Raw genomic sequence first — 17,481 nt, forward strand, 5'->3', positions numbered from 1 at the left:
TCGTGGCGCCAAAATAAATTATGAGTTTAATTTGCTCTGTATTTCTATGCATGTGGAAATATACCTCCAAGTAAGCAAGAATCCAGTATTGGTATAGAATACGCCCCAAATCCGACGACCCACACCCATACTTCTGAATTGCATTGCCTATTGCAATTTTCCCGACCCTGAAAGGAGAGCGCCATGCACCGGCCCTGATTAGACTCCTCGTACAAAGTGACCCGACCCTATTTTGTTGGTCGTGGCAGGTAAGCACCACCCGCGAGCACCAAGTTCATCCTTGTGAACTGCACCTTATAGACAGGGCTCTCCTTTGTTTGGAACACACTAATCTGATCCGCCGTAACGCCCGATTCCTTGGCATTCTTCTTCGCGCCTGTAACGGGAGCTCCAGATGCTCCCTTCGTTGTCAAAGCTCCATCAGCTTTCGCTGCAGCAGTGCCGTCAGCGGCTTTCGAAGTCGACTCGTTTGTCTCTTGTATGGCATCCCAAACGCGCACCGTTTGGTCGGCACCGCAGGATACAAGAATGGTGGACTCGACGCTCCACGAGAGGGACCAAATTCCACCTTTGCCGTGGCCACGCATACGCTTTTTCCGGCGACCGGTCTCGAGGGTCCATAAGATGATGTTGCCCATGTCGTCTGCGCTGGCGAGTGTTCTGCCGTCAGGCGAGCAGGCAATGGAGGTGACGTTTCCGGTATGTCCCGTAAACAGGCGAAGACAGTTGCCACCAGATGTGTGCCACATCCGCACCGTCCTATCACAGGAACCGGTGAAAACGTACAGGTTATTCGGGTGGAAGGCTACGCAGTCGACGTCGTTCTCGTGTCCGACGTATATTCTGAGCGGCTCAATATGATCAGTGGCCCAAAGGCGGGCGGTGCGGTCGTTCGAACCTGTGAGGAAGTAATGACCGTAAGGACCCCATTGCAAGTCCCAAATGGGGTTGTCGTGACCGCGATACGCTACCAGACACTGCCAGACATCCAGGGACCATAGCCTGACACTCTTATCTTCTGATGCGGAGAGTAGGTACTGTGATGATGTCGAAGGGCCTGTGGGATCCGGGTTGACTGTGGCAGGGGAGAAAGCGACTGCGTAGATGGGCCCCGAGTGGCCAACTAGCCGGCGCGAAGAAGCTGGTTGTGCGTTTTCAGAGGGAGACGTGAGGGCACTGCCGTCCATAGACCAGACTCGAATATACGACTCTGCCATGCCAGCTGCAACGAGCTTGTTGTCTCCCGAGAAGTCGATGCAGTTGATACTGAGTTATTGGTTAGCTTGATATATGATAGTGATTCGGGTCGAATTTACCTATCGTACGTGTTGTGGAAGGTGTACATGGTGACGCTGACTCCAGGGCCGACACCACCAGTTCTGGTACCCTCCAGTCTATAGCGGTCGCGGTGTTCAACCACTTTTTGCACCTCCATTGAGACGTCTCGGGCAAGCGATGGCGGAAGAGGTATCAAGTCACGAGAGGGTACGTCGTCTGTCGGCTCGCGTTTTATGCGCGCCTCGTACTCATCCACAAGTGAAGGCTGTCCTGGCCTTGGCGCGTTTTTAGCGTCTTCGTCCTGGAGCGTCGCGCGCACGTCGTCCTGTAAGTCTTGATCCAGAGGGTACGGTCCAAGCGCCAGCCGTATCCGGGAAGCATCGGCTTCAGGATCGTGTCGCGATGTGAGCGGATGACCGGGGTTGTGGCCAGGGATTCCTTCGTCTTCCGCAGGAAGTTCATCTTCATCCTGTCCGCTGGCTAGAATTGCGGCGATGCTTCTCTCGGTGGTCGCTGTTCGGTCCACAGTGACGATGTTCAAATGGTCTCGTATAACGTCTATTAGTGCTTGACCTCCTTCGAACATTTTAGATTCCAAGAACTGAACCAGGTTGTAGAACGGCATCAGAGTCATAGTCACGCGGTACTTGTTGTCAAGGTATAATTTCGCGAGGCTGTCCGTCGTCAAATGTGGCGGCAGGCGCACGGCACTCAGGGTGTTGACATCCTGGGGGTGATCTCGTTCAAAAGTATTGCGGTACTTTGCAAAGAAAGCTTCCGCATCCTTGGTGAAGTACTCGCGCACCAGGTCCAGGTATGAGTAGACGAAAACGGGCCATAGTAATTTGCGCAGCTCGGGCTTGTATACGTCGAGGATGTCGTCCATGTACTTTCGCAACAGCTCAAACGCTTTGGTCGCTTTCGTGCCACCCTGATCAGAGCTCTGTCCTCCGAGAGACGCACCGTTCGTGGCGGCAGGTTCAGACTCCTTGCGGAGCATGGCCTCGGTTCGGACATAGCCTTTTTTGCTGAGGTATTCCAGCACCTAAAGTCGTCAGCAAAGCCCAACACAAGAATGAATCTTTCAGGAGGCTGTGGATTCTGGCTAACTTGGGTTTCTGTGAAAGGGCGCATGGGGCTGGCTGGGGACCCCGAAACAGGCGGACGTGATGAAGCGTGCGGACTGGGTCTATACTTTGTCTGCGGCCCTATGTTTGGCATGCGCGGCGGGGCTGGAGATTGCGGTCGGCAGTAATCGCCATACGGCAAGGGAAGGTTGGGAATGTAGGGACTCGGGTTTCTCGACATCTTAACCGGTCGAAACAGACAAAATTGAGGTGCGCGCAAAGACAAAGAGTGTGCGAATACTTCAAGCAGACTGCAGCAAGAAAGGCTTTTGGTTGCGCGACAAAGCTATGGGCGTCCATTTTGCGTGGTCCCCAGCCACCCATGGGAGAAGGGAGAGTAAAACGCCGACAAGGTGAAGGTGCAAAGAGCTTCTCACTAACAATTTGGTTGAGGTTCTGCTGCGACTGCGGCCCTGCAGAGCCCCCAGCAGGCGGAGGGACCGAATTCTGCTGCGGCGGCATTCCATTATGTGGCGGCAATCCCGCGCTGGGTGGTCCGTTTCCTACGCTCATCGCGCGTCCAGCCCCAGGCCCTGGCAGGGGCCCGGACATGGCACAGGTTTCCTTGCTCTTTCACGATGCGCCGCACAGTCGCATTCACCTCTAGGCGGATTCGGTCGCGTGGAACATGGAGCGTGTGTAGACGTAGAGGCGACGCGTGTGTGGGTGAATGGGTCAGGGTTGAGTGAAAGCGGAAGTGTTCTGGCTGTTGTATGCTATGGAAGAGCTGTACGCTCACTCCTCCGTGAATCGCGGTGGAAGTCGCGACGGCCGCCAGACCGCGCCTGCCTGTGGCCGTGCGCGCCAAGCTCGTTGCGGGGAGCTGTCGCGGTACCTAGCCTGCGCTAGAGCTCTTGCGCTTCCACTTGCTGCACAATCATTGCCAATCCAGTTTCTCACACACCCTCTGTACTGCTCACCGCTGTTCTCTCTACGCCAGCAGTGAGCTTGCTCGCCCCAGAAACCAGCCTTCCACTCTCTCGGACCGCCGCACGCCCTCTTCATTCGGAACCAAAAACCCTCTCGTAACGGCCTCTGTCTGCTACACCGCCCGAATCCTGTCTCCGCCTTTACCTTCCGACTGGTAACATACAACACCCCCCTTCGCGATGGGAGCAGACAACGAAGCCTACCGCTCCACTGCAACAGCCCACATCCGCGCACTCTCCGCCCTATCCACGCGCCTCCCCCCAGTCCTCAACCACGCAGCCACCACTCTCTCGCAGCTCACTAACGCGCCGATTCCCTCGTCCTCATCCACAACGGACTCCCCGCAAGCCCGCCGCGACGCCATCTCCTCGTCCGCAAAGGAGTACTTCGCCGCTGTGTTCGACATCGCAAGCGAGCTGCACAAGCAAGTGGACGACCTGGAAGAGGCGGGCGTAATTCCCTCGCAGGAAATCAAATACATTGCACGCACAGTCAGGGAAGAGGACACGGGCTTTGGATCGAAGGGCGGGGTGCTGGCGATGGCGGGGATGCCGCAGACGCAGCCCAAGGACAGCGAGGCGACGGTCACAAATGGCGGGCTGGGTGAGTTCGACATCGGGGTGCTGAATGCGCGGGCTGGGATCCGGGAGGGCGGGGATGGTGAGGTGTTGGAGAAGGTGAAGAGGCTTGTTGAGGACTTGGAGCGCAGATCGAAGGAGGGGGAGGAGGATGACGGGAAGATGGATGAGACGTGAGGCGCACGACCACCACTAATTGCAGCCTCAAGCATTGCGATGGCAACTGCGAGCCGATCAACAGGTTTGTCGCAAAGCGGTCATTCGCAGCACCATAATCTTCGGCACCCGTGGTGCGGTGTACATGCACCCCGGCCTTTGACCGCATTATAGCAGTCTGAAACCCGCCCGACGGAAAGCTCCCGAACACTCGACACGATCTTCGAAATGAGTTTCAAGGCAGCAAGACGGTCATCGAACTGGAAACGCACCGCCAAGACAGCCTCGTTAAGATCCCACAGAGACAGCATCGCAGAGGCACGCATCCCAAATACTACTCCGTCCAAATCCGACTTGGAAGTTGCCAACAAAGAGCTTACGGGTCCAGATACTTGTGTACGTACCCGGCTACAAGCTTAGTTTGCTCAATCACTGCAAATACACCCTTGATGGCAAGCACGAGTAGTCTGTCGAGGCCGATAGCGCACGTCTGGAGCCATTGCTCAAAATACACATGGAACCCAAAGGGCGAGCTTCGAGATAGCGCCACGACCACGTCTCGAATCCTTCGTCGGCTGCCAATCACGCTGCCTTGTGCAGCGAATGCGCGTGGAGCATGTCACTTGGCTAGATGGAATAACGCAGAAGTTTAGCGCATCATGTACAACACTGCCACTACAGCTCAGGCGATCTCTCAGATGTCAAAATGGATATCATGTTTCCAATTCCAATCCCTCGCACGCTTCCTATGTGACATAAAGAAAAACGTCGTGCGTATGCGCATATTTGTTCTCTTGAACACTCCCTTCCACTCTCCCCCTCTTCCCCTCCCCAAATCTACCCAATATGAACTTGCATGTGCATGCGACATACACCCACCCGTCCATGCTATCCAACCCATCCAGCCCAATCCAGCAAACTCCATACCCTAGATATCAATGGCGCTTGCTACAATGAAGAAGAGAGAAAATGATAGAAAAGAGACCAAGGAAACATTCATCGCGATAGTCTAGACGCTCCTCTCGGGGCTCTCCCCCTCAGCAATCACGGCAACGCCCAGTCCCCGGTCGGGCGACTGCAGCACAAGCTGCTCGTGCCGCCGCGCTCGGACAAAGTCGCTTATGCTCTTGATCAAGATGAACCACCCCACAATCATCAGCCCGTACGCAAGCCAATCGCTGCTGCTAATATCTGAGCTTGTAGGCGTCTCGTTGCCCGTGACACCACCGCCGCCCAGCGCGTTTGGATCGAAGTCGTGGCTGTTGGGGTCGCTGGGGACGCCGCCGTCGAAGCCGCCGCCTGGCGAGTCGTTTCCGGGCGAGAGGTTGGAGGCTGATTTCATGGTGAAGCCATACTGGACGAGGGTGATGCCGAGGCCTGCGCGGGAGCCGTTTTTGGCGGCGTGCGTGGTGTGGAGGAGATACGTAAGGAGGAAGCCGACGAGCTGGAAGGACATGGAGATCATGGCGTTCCAGATGAAGGAGAAAACAGAGCCGACGGGAAGGCCTTCGACAAAGACCTCGTCGCCGAAGGTGCCGGGCGCGAGGATCGTGGTTTCCCAGTACGGGGGCGTAGCGTCTGCGGCGGCTTGTTCGTAGGTCTGCAAAACTATTAGTGCCTGATTGTTGTATGATACAAAGGTAAGCGTACCGGAGGCTTCTCCTCTGCCTCTTCGCCTCTTGTCGGCTTTGCGCTGAGGTTCGCCCACACGCCGTCGTTCTGTCCTCCGCCGTATATCCGGCCGCCAGTTGGTGCGACTGTGTTGAAGACGGGCAGCTGTGTCACGCTTCTTTGCCGGCCGGGCCTCACTGGCCTCAGCGTGTTGTCGTCTGCCTCCCGCTGCTCGTCTGGGTTTCCCCGCATAAGTCGCTGTCGATCATCGCTCTCGTCTTCATCGTCATCTGAATCCGCATCGAATGTGTCTGCGAGCGTGCCGTCTGCGTCGTTGGCTAGCGGATCGTCGGACAGGAGACGGCGCGAAGCGGCGGCGGCGGGTGATGAGGCGCGGCTGTGGAACGATGGGGGTGGCGAGGCGGGGATTGCGAACGGCGCTTGAGGGCTCTGGGGTGTATCGACAGTGTCGTCGTCGTCGTCGTTCGCTGCTACCTGTGCGTATCGCATCGTCAGTCGCGTGTTCTCTTCGTGCGGGTGCCCCTGGGCCGTGGAGGCGCCGTGTCGCAGTGCGGCCTGGGGCGGACTGATACGTACCCGCTCGTATCGCTGCGGGCCCATGGTTGCGCTGGGCCGAAGAAGTGCTGGGTTGCGGGCGTGGGAGGCTATCTCGTTCGAAGGAAGGGAAGAGCAAGGAAAGAAGCGAGCGGACGGGACGGTGGGCGTGGTAGGTAGCAAGTGAGTGTGTCAGGCGCGGAGGTATCGGTCACATCTCGCTGGCCTGGGCCAAGTCCGCCCAAACCGCAGCAGCAGCGCTTGGGGAAGGGACCCACCCGGAAGGGGAAGGCTCAGCCACCGCTTTGGCACGCTACGCGCCACCGTGGGCCTATCGAAGCTCGTGGATGATGCGAGCATTTTGTTGCGGACGAACAATTGCGCATCCACCACCACCACCATGTCGCAGCCTGTGAGTAGTACCTGCTGCGCGACCTATGCAACCCCGCGACTGACCCGAGAGCCACAGGCCATAGTAAAGCACTACACGCGCATCCTCGCGCTCTGGCCCAAGGACCTCCTCCGCCCGAACCTGCCCTTCACACGCACCATCGAGCGACGCGCCACACCCTATGGCGTGAAGCCCGTATCGCCGCCCATCGACGAGGCAGAAAAGAAGACTGCGGCCGCCGCTGCAAAGCCTGCGCCCATAGCAAAATCAACCCCGCAAGCCGAGTTGCCACAGATCAATGCACTCTTCTCGTTGCTTGAGAACCGGTACAGCAAGAAATACCCCGTATCACCAGGCGTCTTCAAGCCGACGTCGAATCCCGAACACTACGAGCGCCTGATGGAGGAGATTGAGCGGGCGCCCAAAAAGAGCTGGTTCCAGGCCAAGATGGACGAGTGGAAGATGAAGATCAGGTGGCAATGATATGCCACTGGGACATGTACGATAGGGGCACTCGACTTGAGGTCTCCATGTAAAATAATTCGGATCGGGCGCACTTTGACTGGAGAAAATCGGTCATCTGTAGAACATGCATCACGTCGGTGGGAATGGGATCTAGTAGACAGCTGCTCGCACCGAACATCGAAGTAACGTTAGCACGCCTGCTGGCTGTAAATAAGGGCGAATAATGACAGAAAGAGAAACATCAATATTACTTTCCCTTTATGTGATACAATCCAGCGCCTTTTCTCGCATGGGCAGTGCGCAATCTCATACGGATGAAAAGTCGGTCAAGTATCGCATGCGCCAAAGTCGTCCAAACGCCTTAGCGCTCCCATGCCGACAATATAATTCTACAGTGCGTCAGAATATCATTGCTGCAGGAAGATCCGGGTGGACCGCCTCTTGACTGGGATTTCCGAAGACTGAATCGTAAGCAGTTGTTCCACGTCGTTGTACGCGCAGCGACATGGACTTACCGACGCCGGGGTCAACGCTATCTCTGCGAATCTTCGTCTTTATGGAGCGCTTTGAGCCGTCCTCATGGCTCTCGTGGAACGTACGATTACTCTCTGACTTCGTGCCCAACCTCGGGGCTTCCGCACGATGAGAGCGCTTGATCTATACACGAGTTGGACAGTTGTGAGTAGCGTACACATCACTATGCTCACCTGGTCCTCCACTTCCCATTCGGACAAGTCAGATGGGCAATCTGACAAAGGACTGGATATAAACAACAATTCTCTGCCAAAGTCGGCTTCTTGGTCATCTGCAGACTCGCAAGTCAATACCCGCTCATAGATTCAACAGCGCCCAACATACCTGCTTGTGCGCCCTCGGACTTCATCTCACCATCTTCAGTCAAGGCCCCCAAATGATGCACGTCATTGCCCACCGTGCCTGAAGCCTTTACTCTATCTCCGCTCATGGTCGGTGGTTTTGCCGCACTCGAACCTGGATTCACAGCATCCCCGTTAGCTAGCAAAGCGGATGAAATCTCCATACCGCAGAGCTCGTAGCTGTCAGCGAGGTTATGCCCATCGATAAACATATGCTGCCCGATGACCATGCCTTCAACCTGTCCCAGCAACCGCTCGCGGCTAGGATGACCCACGAACAAGCCATCTCGCAGCAGATTCTGTTTGCGTACGTTTCCGTCGATCAGTATAGTCTTCGAGCCTTCTTGCGTGAACTTGGCGAGGAATCCCGTGTGGACGGAATTGGTCTGCACCTGTGCACGATTTCGACGCAAGCTCCTGTCTTGGTTCCCAGCAGCAGACAGATCACCAGATACATCCTCAGAGATCCTGACGTCCTCGTCGTCTTCAAGCCACAAGCCCACAGGTCGCGGTGTTGGCGGATATGCCTCTGGGTCATTCGGATCGTTGAAGTCATGGTGAACTGCCAATATTAGTCCAACCCGTACCTCCTGTTCTTACACCTATTGCTTGCGCCTCGTATTACTCACTACCAGTATCATCCCAGAACCCATTCGTGCCATCCCACTCATACCCTCCGTCATAGAACAGCATCGACCTCTCCGAAAGCAGGCCGTTCCAGTGATCTGGATGTTTGTGTTTGGTGTTAGTAGCAGCGTTATCACGACCATGTGCGTTTGCTCCGACCATGACTGACTGGTGATGCAAGACGTCTGGGTTGGTGTGTGTGGTCCAAAAAAATAAGAGGTGGTGGTGGCAGCCTGTGAAAAGATTGGTGTACTGTAGTCACGGTGACCGCATTTATGCGAGGGCAAGAGCGCGTGAAGTGAAGGCAGGTGCGGTCGAGTGATATCGGGGGGCGTAGCTAGTTCCTCCATAGAACCGTTACCAGGAAACAAAAAATGGAAACCCAGAAACCAAATCAGGTACGAAGCGGCGCAGCAGCCCCAGGCTGAAGGCAGTGAGCAACGGCCAGCCATCGGCTAGCGGATTAATACAAAAAAAATTGAAGTTGAAAACCGATTCTGGAACAAATATCACGAAAGTAAAATTCGAAGCACTGGAAGGCAACAACGATGGTTGTGCATAGGATAAAAAAGAGAGGAAACCAGCACCAGGACAGCCGCGAACAGGTCTCCGTTGTGGACCAAATACCGCGAGTTTGGATGACACTGTCGTCCATGGCATTCGCCATGAATCAAAGTAGAGCCGGAGAAGTCCTCTGTAGAATGGAGACTGCGATTCCTCCTCTACGATGCGAAAGGAGAGAGAACCTCTCAACTCCAGATCTGGGCACAGAGGTAAAAGGCGCAGTGCAAAGTAAGATACAGACATGCATTCGAAAACTGCATCTATCCTTTTGAGCTAAAGGTGCAAGCTCGCACGAAGGCGAACTCCACAACACATGCTAACACACTGAAACAACACCACCCATACCGGTCCCACCAAAGCAGTGCCACACTCACCCCGAACCCGATAACGCCAATTCATAATCGCAGACATCCACCCTAACAGGTACACCGGCAGAAGAGCCGTTGAGGATATCTATCGTACAGCGCCATGCATCGAATAGAAAATCAGAAAGAGAAATACTGACGGCAATGCGCAGCTACATCGTTGGATGAACGGTACCAGCGTGAGCTGTGACGGGCATGTTGGCGAGGTTGCTGTTGCTTCCGAGCTGCTGGCTGAATTCGATCCGCTTTGCTTTTTCCTGCTCCATCATGGCGCGGTCGGCTTTGGTGACGCGAGGCTTGCGTACAGTTTGACCACCGCGTGAGCCTGGGCCGCCACCGCGACCTCGGCCACGTCCTGAGGTCTCTCCTCGACTGGCTGCAGCGCGACCGCGTCCACGACCACGCTTCACAGTCCCATCGGCCCTATTTGGTATTAGCATGCTGCAGCGAAGACACCGTAATCATCAGCGGATACATACCTCTCCACGGCAGGCTTCTCTTCGGTAATGAGAGGGCCACTGTATACGAAGAAGCCATCCTTGGCCATAAGCGCTTGCTGCTCCCAGGCCAGCTCGGTATCGTCGATGAAGTCGTCTTCCTTGTCGTAATCTTCCTGTTTTCTCTTGCGGGGTTTCTTCGCCTTGCCCGCTGCGGAGCCCTCCTCGTCCATGCCTGTGTTGCCGCCGTTACTCTCATTGTCCGACAGGTCGACTGACATGTCGTCAGCAGATCCAGCAAGACCGGCCGCCTTCTCGAGAGCAGCGCCCATGGATGTTATTTGCCGTTGACGCTCCCGACGAGCTGCAATTCGAGGATGCAGTGCAGCGAAGCCATATTTCTTCTCCACCTCCTGAGCAAAGTTGATGGTGACATTCGTCTGACCCTTCAGCGGGAAGGTGAGCCAAATGTTGACGCCTGAAGGTTCGGTAGCGCCGTTTCCGTTTACGCCGACAGCGGGACCAAATGGAGTGCCTGAGAGCAAACCGCTTCCTGTTGGCAGGGGCGGTGGGGCTTCCTTCTGGCGAGCTTTGACGGGCGGAGTCGGGGCGTTGGACAGTGTGCCCGCGCTCGCGGAGTCAGTCTTCTTCATGGGCACGGAAGTCCTTGGGTCGGAGTCGATATCCATGGGTGCGGGGCCTAGAGGTGCTGCGGGGCGAGGTGGCGGTTGGTTGTCTTGAGAAGGAAGGAGCGGACCAGGTCGATTTGATATGGCGGCAGGCGACAACGGAGCAGAGGTGACGGACGTTGGGTGCTGCAGCCTAGCAGGCTGTGTGTATGTTGAATTGGCGACTGTCGGCGGATCAATCAAGGACGTGATGGATGGGGATGCGCTTGCTCGGTTGAGGGGTGGCGAGATGGGTGGTGGAGGCACGCTCGCAGCAACGAGTGGTTTGGACTCGTAAATACCGCCACGTATGGGGTCATAACGTTGGCCCGAGCTCGCAGGTCGTGGTGTTGAAGGCGTCGGCGTGATGTGGGAAAGGTTAGGGTTGCCGTGAAGCGGCTCTGCACTGGCCCCGAGCGCGCGCGGAGGTGGTGGAGGTTGCGTAACGGGCGCAGATTGCTCTGGTTGGAGCACCTGCGCCAGCTCTGCTGGTCTTGTTTGCGGTGCGGATTGCTGCTGTAGTACATTCACAGCTGGCTTCTCGTCAGCGGGCGCTGGTGAAGCATTCTGTGCCTCCAGAGACGCCTTGGTCCTCCTCTTGCGCGGCGCGGGCGCTGCATTGGGGTCTTTTGGCTCCGCGGCCTTGCGAGGCTTCCTGGGCTTCTTCTCTTCTGCGTTTGGGTCCTTGGGCTTTGGCTTGGGCCCAGGCTTCTTACGGACGGTGCCAGCTGCGGTAAGTCTGGGTGTGGGCGTTGTGGATGCTGCAGGGGTGGGGGTGCTAGCATTTGCTGCAACACCATAACCACCGCTCGTGGCGTGGATCGCGGAATTGTTGGGCGTCCCCTGTTCAGGCGAATGAGGGGGTGAGCTCAGACTACCGGGCGACGATGCGACCTCTGCTGCGTCCATGGCTTTGGAAAACCAAAACTCTGCGACGCCAAAACGTCGCAGCCGCGCGCGTTATATGTCTACAACAAGCTTGAAGGAGGTATCCAAAAGAGAAGCAATTTGGCTGTTGAAAAGTCACGCGCGCAGGCTTCTCGAACGGACACGCAGTTGGCGGAAACAGGGTCGACTGGACGGGCTGGCAGACTCAACACCCAGGCGCGCGTACTGAGATAGTCGACGGACGCTGGCGAGAACACCAAAATCGAAGTGCAGACGCAGTGCCGGGTGGCCAGGGGCTCAAAGAGTGACTAGGGCACGGGGACGAACACGACGCTGCTTCACGCGCAATTACTCGGATGGCGGCGCCTTTGCACGGCAGTGGATTGATGGATTCGAAGCCGTCGCTGGCAGAAAACGTACAAGAGAAAAGGTGGAAGAGGGAGCGTTGCGACGGCGAGGGGACTTCACGTATAAAGGGCAGCGCAATGGGTTTGGGCGGGCCATCCAGTCAAAGCACGGGCAACGGTTACGAGAATATGGAGCGAGCATACGCCAGAAGGGAGCGACGGAGCTGGGGCTTTCTCGTAGGCAGGAGACAAGCAATGCCGCCGGGAGCGAGCCTGGAAGAGACTTGCCGTTGCATAGGGCTGGCTCGTCGTCTCGCAGGGTGCCGGACGCGAGATGCGGACGCTCGACCTGCATCTGCACTCGAGGCCTTCAGATCATGTCGAATACGAGAATTGAATGCTTCGTGAAGACCATTGCTTGTTGCTGCCGGTGCCACAGGAGGTCACACGTCTCCGAGAGCACCTGGGCAGATGGCTTCCAGAAACCGACCAAGATCACATTGAGATTGCTCTCCAGCCACAGCCGCTGCCACGCATGCACCTCAGCCGAGCAAGGCGTCACAAGCGCCTGATCTCGATGCCACCCGCTGATTCGGCATTCTTGCTGATTTCACCAAACGATCATCTCTCGCTTAACGTTGTGCACCAGCGACAGTAATATGCATCTGCTCTTTAGCCAGACACGCTCGGTGTTGTCAACGCTCGTGGTTGAACGGACCTTCTAGAGAAGTGTCCGTGCGCTACCCAGTTCCGCGGCTAACTGCTTCTGTGGGACAGGGACAAGCTGCACGAAAATCATGCAATTCTCCGAAGCCGTGCATACGCTTCCTCCCAGGTACATCCAACCACCTTTCGCTGGCTCACAGCGCGAACATTCAAGTCTACCACGATGCGCTGCGGGCGTCCCTGCTGATCTGCACTCTCTTCCGAGTCTTGCGGGGCACCAACTTGAAACAATACCTGCGGAAAAAGGTCGCCGCGCCACCAAAGCGCATCACTGTTTCAACGACCCAGCCGGATTCGGCCACGCGAGCCAATGTATCACAAGTCTTCGCAGATCCAGTGATTGCCGCATGCGATGCACCACGCCAAAGCAAGAGAACATGGAACAAGAAGATGGCATAGACGAATGAGTTAACTACCGGACATATAACCCATGTGCCCCAGCATACATGATACATTTTGAGTCCAGAAGCGAGACGTATCCCCTCTCTGCATGCGCAGATCGAGCAAAACGTTTCACCACGGCGTGCAATCCACACGATGCAAAGAAACCCCAACAACAAACGCCTAGCTGCACAAAAGCCCGTCGTACAGAACCGGAACGCCAACGAAGGTATCATGACAGTGAAAGCATAGCTCGTGCGTGTCACATGTCTACGCCTTGTTCTTCTTTTTCTTCTTCTTGCCCTCGCCGTCCTCCTCGTCGGCGTGTTTCCTCTTCTTTTCCTTCTTTGACTTCTTGTCAGAAACCTCCTCTTCAACGTCCTTTGACTTCTTCGACTTCTTCTCCTTCTTCTTCTCGCGCATGGCTTGCTCGGTGGCCTTTGCAGTGACGCCGTCCGCCATCACAACGTCTTCCGCACCATGCGCGGTAGGATCCTCAGTGTCAATGTCAGCCATGACAGAGTCCATCGCGGCTTGCATGACGGTAGCGTTCTTCGCGGGAGTGGCTCCGGAAGCGTAGAACTCAATTCTTTCGTCGACCTGTCGCTTCAAGGCCTCTCCAAATTTGGAAGTTGGGGTTTCCGAGAAGTTATCTATGCGAGACCTGAATGCAAAGTAAGCATGGGAAAAGACACTGGAAAAGGTCACGTGTGAGGATATCGGGGATGACTTACGCAATTGATACTTTGTTGGCAAGGAAACGGGAGATCCTTCCCTTCGACTTGGCGCCAGTCTTGCCGATGAACGAAGAGTGGTAGATCAAACCGTACTTGGGCGTGTTTCCCTTCGTCTTCAGTGCGCGGAAGAGTGCCTTTTCAGCACCAAGAATCTGTACGGTCGAGGCAGGGTACTTGGAAAGGTTGGTCAAAGAACCAGCCTTGGAGATTAGCCTGGCGGCAACGGTATCGCCAATGAGCGCGGCTGTGTTGGGCGCTACACTCTGCAACCTGCTCGAGAGATAACCTGCGAGCTGTTTCCTGTAGACGGCCAGGGCATCTGTGCGTCTGGCAAAGGACATGACCATCTCAAGGTCTGCATCGGAGATTTCTCTGCCCATGCTCGTCCTGGCGGCCTTGATGATGGCCTGAGCAACCGACTCATCATCGCCCACCACTGCAGCAAGTTCGTGAAGCTTCTCATCCGACAATCCGCTCTTGTCACCGATGAAGAGCACCGCGCCTGCGTAGTGGTCGTTGGTCAAGATCTTGCTGAGCTCAGGGAAGTGCCAGCCCTGCAATAAAAGTCAGTGTGAATTGAGACAGGTTGTCTCTGCATGCTTACGTAGTTCTCACGGAGTCTCATGGTGAACTGGTTGAGATCCTTGTCAATCTGGTCCAAAGTCGCAATAGCCTGGATAATATGGTTGTCATGCTTCGCTACCGAGAACTTGACCTTAGCACGGGAGTATGCGTGTCCCAGACCAAGCACGGACCGCTCAAGATCGCCAGGCTGGAGTTGCTTGACCAATTTGTCGCCATGCTGACGCAGCCCTCGGAGCAAATCAGCCACTACGGCGTTAGTCTCACCAGTCTCGCATTGAACTCCCTCAAACTGCGCCTTGATGGAGCCAGCCAAGTTCTTCTCCCAGATTCCTAAAACAACCTTCTTCTTCTTGGACGACTTGGGCAGGTTCGATTCGAGGGTCGATTGCAGGAAGGGGCTCAGAATTCCCTCGGAAACATCATTGATCTCCTGCAGAGCGTCCTGGGTTCCTTGGAACGGGGTCAAGCCCACAAGTTCGACGGTCTAGCACTGTTAGAAAGACCAAAACTATCCGCAGGCACGGGCGGTTCTACCTTTCCAAACTTGGCGAGATCCTGAACGGCTTCTTGCACTTCCTTCAAGCGGTTGCCAATGGTGTCGGGCTGCTTCACGACCTTGAAGATGGCGTATCCGAGCGCACTTTCGTGCAGCAGGTAGTCCACAGACATGGTTGCACGGCTGGCTTGTCGCAGCTCCTGTAGAGTGCGCGATTGATCGGGGGGGTGTTTTGTAGCTGCTGCCGGGTGCGCAAACAGATGTCGAGAGGTGCGCGCGGTCGGACGTTTTTCTTCGCAGTGGGTAGCTCGAGTTTGAGAGAGCTAGGGCCGCCGAACTTTTTTCATTCGGACGTGGAACAACTTGGCGCCGAAAACCGCGAACTTTCAAACTACGCGACGTACGCGAGGGTCGACCAGGCTTCCGCAACAGCAAGAGACGCCACGCCTCTACGTTCCTTCCAAACCTCCAGAAAGAATCGCCGTAACCATGTCGGCTGCACAACTACTGAATCCGAAGGCCGAGTCAAGGGTGAGTCGCACTTGTTTTGAGCTTTGCGACCTAGCTAACTTTATGTAGCGGCGCGGGGAAGCTCTCCAAGTCAACATCTCGGCCGGCGAGGGCCTGCAAAAGGTATGGATTGGCTTCTTGCTGGCCGTATGACTACTCTGACTGTGAACCAGGTGTTGGCTTCCAACCTCGGACCCCGTGGTACCCTCAAGATGTGAGCTTGCCCCACCGAACGTAAACAATGACAGACTAACGATGTATAGGCTTGTCGATGGTGCAGGTGGTGTATGTGATAGCGCTACAGACGGTCGCGCGCACTTCTAACTAGCTTGCAGATCAAGCTCACCAAAGATGGCAGTGTGTTGCTCAAGGAAATGGTACGTCAAAAACACACCGCAGCGACTTGTCAAGTCAGGCAGCTAATACAAAGACAGCAAATCCAAAACCCGACAGCCGTCATGATCGCACGAGCGGCAACCGCACAGGACGAAATCACCGGCGACGGAACCACCTCGGTCGTGCTATTGGTCGGCGAGTTGTTGAAGCAGGCGGATCGCTACATCGCAGAAGGCCTCCACCCAAGAGTCATCACCGATGGCTATGAGATCGCAAAGACTGAATCACTCAAGGTATGCTGGACAACCGCGAATGGCTTCGCTGGAAGCTGACTATCGTCAGTTCTTGGACGAGTTCAAGCTGAACAAGGAGGTCGATCGGGAGCTCCTTCTCTCCGTTGCGCGGACATCGTTAGCCACAAAGCTGGACAGCACTCTCGCCGAGCAACTGACTCCGGATATCGTTGATGCCGTCCTTGCCATCTACCAAGCCCCCGCAAAACCAGATCTGCACATGGTTGAAATCATGACGATGCAGCACCGCACCGCCGCAGACACACAGCTCATCCGCGGCCTGGCACTGGACCACGGCGCAAGACACCCCGATATGCCGAAGCGTGTTGAGAATGCTTACATTCTTACACTCAACGTTAGTCTAGAGTATGAGAAATCCGAGATCAACTCTGGATTCTACTACTCCAGCGCAGAGCAGAGGGAGAAGCTTGTTGAGAGTGAACGGCGGTTCGTGGATGAGAAGCTCAGGAAGATCGTGGAACTAAAGAAGGAAGTCTGCGGCAATGACCCCAAGAAAGGCTTCGTGATAATAAATCAGAAGGGTATTGACCCGCTGAGCTTGGACGTGCTGGTCAAGAACGGCATTTTCGCGCTTCGGAGAGCTAAGAGGCGGAACATGGAGCGTCTGCAACTTGTCTGTGGAGGCACCTCCCAGAACAGCGTCGATGACCTAACTCCCGATGTGCTAGGCTGGGCAGGTTCCGTTTACGAGCACCAACTCGGCGAGGAGAAGTACACATTCATCGAGGACGTGAAGGAGCCCAAGTCGGTCACACTTCTGATCAAGGGACCAAATTCGCACACTATTACTCAGATCAAGGACGCAGTTCGCGACGGACTGCGAAGTGTGTACAACATGATCGTAGACAAGAGTGTAGTCCCGGGAGGCGGAGCTTTCCACGTCGCCTGCGCGTCGCGTCTATTGAGCGAGAGCTTCCGGAAAACAGTCAAGGGCAAGGCGAAGTGGGGTGTCGCTGCATTTGCCGATGCGTTGCTCGTCATTCCCAAGACCCTCGCAGCAAACTCGGGTCACGACATCCAAGATTCACGTATGAATACAGTTCTCTCCTATATTTAAGCACATACTAACGAGGTCGCAGTGGCTGCGTTACAGGATGAACACGCCGAGGGCAACGTTGTCGGCTTGAATCTGGCTACCGGAGAGGCCATGGACCCCATGCAAGAGGGAGTCTACGACTCGTTCCGAGTTCTGCGCAACGCCATCGCTTCAAGTACCGGCATTGCATCCAACCTGCTGTTGTGCGACGAGATGCTCAAAGCACGACAAATGGTAAGCTTCGGTCATTGTTCATGAAATATCATCTGCTAACTCTCCATCGTAGGGACGGCAACAGGGACCAGTAGAGGAGAACTAATGAAGTTACGAAGTCTAGCCTTGTGTAGCGAAGAACTGCACAACGACAGGAACTGTATAAATGAATACTGTGGCCGGATGCGGGGATGCGCTCGTGAAATTGGCCTCGTGATTAATATAGCTACGGGCATGGGTATTTCCCCACAAAATTTAAGCTCATGCGGATCAATCCCCTTCTGG

The 17,481-nt window shown here is 55.6% G+C and overlaps 10 protein-coding genes across 10 annotated transcripts; 5 read left to right on the forward strand and 5 right to left on the reverse strand.

The window, feature by feature from the left end:
* Positions 1-227: 227 nt before the first annotated feature.
* On the reverse strand, positions 228-2,278 carry CC84DRAFT_1181227 (WD40 repeat-like protein; the record flags this gene model as incomplete). The annotated part of the gene is made up of 2 exons (XM_018180538.1): positions 228-1,266; positions 1,317-2,278. 2 exons carry the CDS (start codon positions 2,276-2,278, stop codon positions 228-230), a joined length of 2,001 nt encoding a protein of 666 aa, XP_018030126.1.
* Positions 2,279-2,730: 452 nt separating this feature from the next.
* On the forward strand, positions 2,731-3,394 carry CC84DRAFT_381309 (uncharacterized protein). The gene has a single exon (XM_018185977.1). The coding sequence runs from the start codon at positions 2,874-2,876 to the stop codon at positions 3,252-3,254; it is 381 nt and encodes a 126-aa protein (XP_018030127.1). The 5' UTR covers positions 2,731-2,873; the 3' UTR covers positions 3,255-3,394.
* Positions 3,395-4,462, forward strand: CC84DRAFT_381486 (uncharacterized protein). Its single transcript, XM_018185979.1, has 2 exons — positions 3,395-4,387; positions 4,458-4,462. The coding sequence occupies exon 1, from the start codon at positions 3,515-3,517 to the stop codon at positions 4,088-4,090; it is 576 nt and encodes a 191-aa protein (XP_018030128.1). The 5' UTR covers positions 3,395-3,514; the 3' UTR covers positions 4,091-4,387; positions 4,458-4,462.
* Positions 4,463-4,649: 187 nt separating this feature from the next.
* On the reverse strand, positions 4,650-6,392 carry CC84DRAFT_1169263 (uncharacterized protein). The gene is made up of 3 exons (XM_018179617.1): positions 6,278-6,392; positions 5,720-6,175; positions 4,650-5,669 (listed from the first exon to the last, which is right to left on the reverse strand). The coding sequence occupies exons 1-3, from the start codon at positions 6,299-6,301 to the stop codon at positions 5,079-5,081; spliced, it is 1,071 nt and encodes a 356-aa protein (XP_018030129.1). The 5' UTR covers positions 6,302-6,392; the 3' UTR covers positions 4,650-5,078.
* Positions 6,393-6,556: 164 nt separating this feature from the next.
* Positions 6,557-7,553, forward strand: CC84DRAFT_1169264 (uncharacterized protein). The gene is made up of 2 exons (XM_018179618.1): positions 6,557-6,647; positions 6,705-7,553. The coding sequence occupies exons 1-2, from the start codon at positions 6,636-6,638 to the stop codon at positions 7,107-7,109; spliced, it is 417 nt and encodes a 138-aa protein (XP_018030130.1). The 5' UTR covers positions 6,557-6,635; the 3' UTR covers positions 7,110-7,553.
* CC84DRAFT_1181230 (uncharacterized protein) lies at positions 7,491-8,755 on the reverse strand (the record flags this gene model as incomplete). Its single annotated transcript, XM_018180539.1, has 5 exons — positions 7,491-7,552; positions 7,607-7,748; positions 7,799-7,896; positions 7,950-8,528; positions 8,596-8,755. 5 exons carry the CDS (start codon positions 8,753-8,755, stop codon positions 7,491-7,493), a joined length of 1,041 nt encoding a protein of 346 aa, XP_018030131.1.
* A 642-nt stretch (positions 8,756-9,397) lies between these two features.
* Positions 9,398-12,033, reverse strand: CC84DRAFT_1169267 (HPC2-domain-containing protein). Its single transcript, XM_018179619.1, has 2 exons — positions 10,002-12,033; positions 9,398-9,945 (listed from the first exon to the last, which is right to left on the reverse strand). Exons 1-2 carry the CDS (start codon positions 11,534-11,536, stop codon positions 9,675-9,677), a joined length of 1,806 nt encoding a protein of 601 aa, XP_018030132.1. The 5' UTR covers positions 11,537-12,033; the 3' UTR covers positions 9,398-9,674.
* A 431-nt stretch (positions 12,034-12,464) lies between these two features.
* Positions 12,465-13,117, forward strand: CC84DRAFT_382435 (uncharacterized protein). Its single transcript, XM_018185982.1, has one exon. The coding sequence runs from the start codon at positions 12,660-12,662 to the stop codon at positions 12,993-12,995; it is 336 nt and encodes a 111-aa protein (XP_018030133.1). The 5' UTR covers positions 12,465-12,659; the 3' UTR covers positions 12,996-13,117.
* Positions 12,972-15,091, reverse strand: CC84DRAFT_1169268 (Nop domain-containing protein). The gene is made up of 4 exons (XM_018179620.1): positions 14,826-15,091; positions 14,311-14,775; positions 13,704-14,260; positions 12,972-13,633 (listed from the first exon to the last, which is right to left on the reverse strand). Exons 1-4 carry the CDS (start codon positions 14,958-14,960, stop codon positions 13,240-13,242), a joined length of 1,551 nt encoding a protein of 516 aa, XP_018030134.1. The 5' UTR covers positions 14,961-15,091; the 3' UTR covers positions 12,972-13,239.
* Positions 14,777-17,481, forward strand: CC84DRAFT_381477 (T-complex protein 1 subunit zeta). Its single transcript, XM_018185978.1, has 9 exons — positions 14,777-15,318; positions 15,367-15,420; positions 15,471-15,511; positions 15,561-15,582; positions 15,633-15,674; positions 15,732-15,926; positions 15,976-16,975; positions 17,027-17,217; positions 17,270-17,481. The coding sequence occupies exons 1-9, from the start codon at positions 15,277-15,279 to the stop codon at positions 17,300-17,302; spliced, it is 1,620 nt and encodes a 539-aa protein (XP_018030135.1). The 5' UTR covers positions 14,777-15,276; the 3' UTR covers positions 17,303-17,481.

This window comes from Paraphaeosphaeria sporulosa, assembly GCF_001642045.1.
Source record: "Paraphaeosphaeria sporulosa strain AP3s5-JAC2a unplaced genomic scaffold CC84scaffold_14, whole genome shotgun sequence".
Taxonomy (NCBI): domain Eukaryota; kingdom Fungi; phylum Ascomycota; class Dothideomycetes; order Pleosporales; family Didymosphaeriaceae; genus Paraphaeosphaeria; species Paraphaeosphaeria sporulosa.

What these genes read in the sequence shown, in the direction of transcription:
- CC84DRAFT_381309 (XM_018185977.1), top strand. Translation starts at nt 2,874, where the DNA reads ATGTGGCGGCAATCCCGCGCTGGGTGGTCCGTTTCCTACGCTCATCGC.
- CC84DRAFT_381486 (XM_018185979.1), top strand. Translation starts at nt 3,515, where the DNA reads ATGGGAGCAGACAACGAAGCCTACCGCTCCACTGCAACAGCCCACATC.
- CC84DRAFT_1169263 (XM_018179617.1), bottom strand. Translation starts at nt 6,301, where the DNA reads ATGGGCCCGCAGCGATACGAGCGG. An exon ending in GCCCGCAGCGATACGAGCGG is followed by an intron (nt 6,176 to 6,277) that starts GTACGTATCAGT and finishes CGATACGCACAG; the next exon opens with GTAGCAGCGAACGACGACGA. An exon ending in AGGCAGAGGAGAAGCCTCCG is followed by an intron (nt 5,670 to 5,719) that starts GTACGCTTACCT and finishes ATAGTTTTGCAG; the next exon opens with ACCTACGAACAAGCCGCCGC.
- CC84DRAFT_1169267 (XM_018179619.1), bottom strand. Translation starts at nt 11,536, where the DNA reads ATGGACGCAGCAGAGGTCGCATCGTCGCCCGGTAGTCTGAGCTCACCC. An exon ending in GAGAAGCCTGCCGTGGAGAG is followed by an intron (nt 9,946 to 10,001) that starts GTATGTATCCGC and finishes AATACCAAATAG; the next exon opens with GGCCGATGGGACTGTGAAGC.
- CC84DRAFT_382435 (XM_018185982.1), top strand. Translation starts at nt 12,660, where the DNA reads ATGCAATTCTCCGAAGCCGTGCATACGCTTCCTCCCAGGTACATCCAA.
- CC84DRAFT_1169268 (XM_018179620.1), bottom strand. Translation starts at nt 14,960, where the DNA reads ATGTCTGTGGACTACCTGCTGCACGAAAGTGCGCTCGGATACGCCATC. An exon ending in ATCTCGCCAAGTTTGGAAAG is followed by an intron (nt 14,776 to 14,825) that starts GTAGAACCGCCC and finishes TAACAGTGCTAG; the next exon opens with ACCGTCGAACTTGTGGGCTT. An exon ending in TGAGACTCCGTGAGAACTAC is followed by an intron (nt 14,261 to 14,310) that starts GTAAGCATGCAG and finishes CTTTTATTGCAG; the next exon opens with GGCTGGCACTTCCCTGAGCT.
- CC84DRAFT_381477 (XM_018185978.1), top strand. Translation starts at nt 15,277, where the DNA reads ATGTCGGCTGCACAACTACTGAATCCGAAGGCCGAGTCAAGG. An exon ending in TTGTCGATGGTGCAGGTGGT is followed by an intron (nt 15,583 to 15,632) that starts GTATGTGATAGC and finishes ACTAGCTTGCAG; the next exon opens with ATCAAGCTCACCAAAGATGG. An exon ending in TCACGACATCCAAGATTCAC is followed by an intron (nt 16,976 to 17,026) that starts GTATGAATACAG and finishes ACGAGGTCGCAG; the next exon opens with TGGCTGCGTTACAGGATGAA.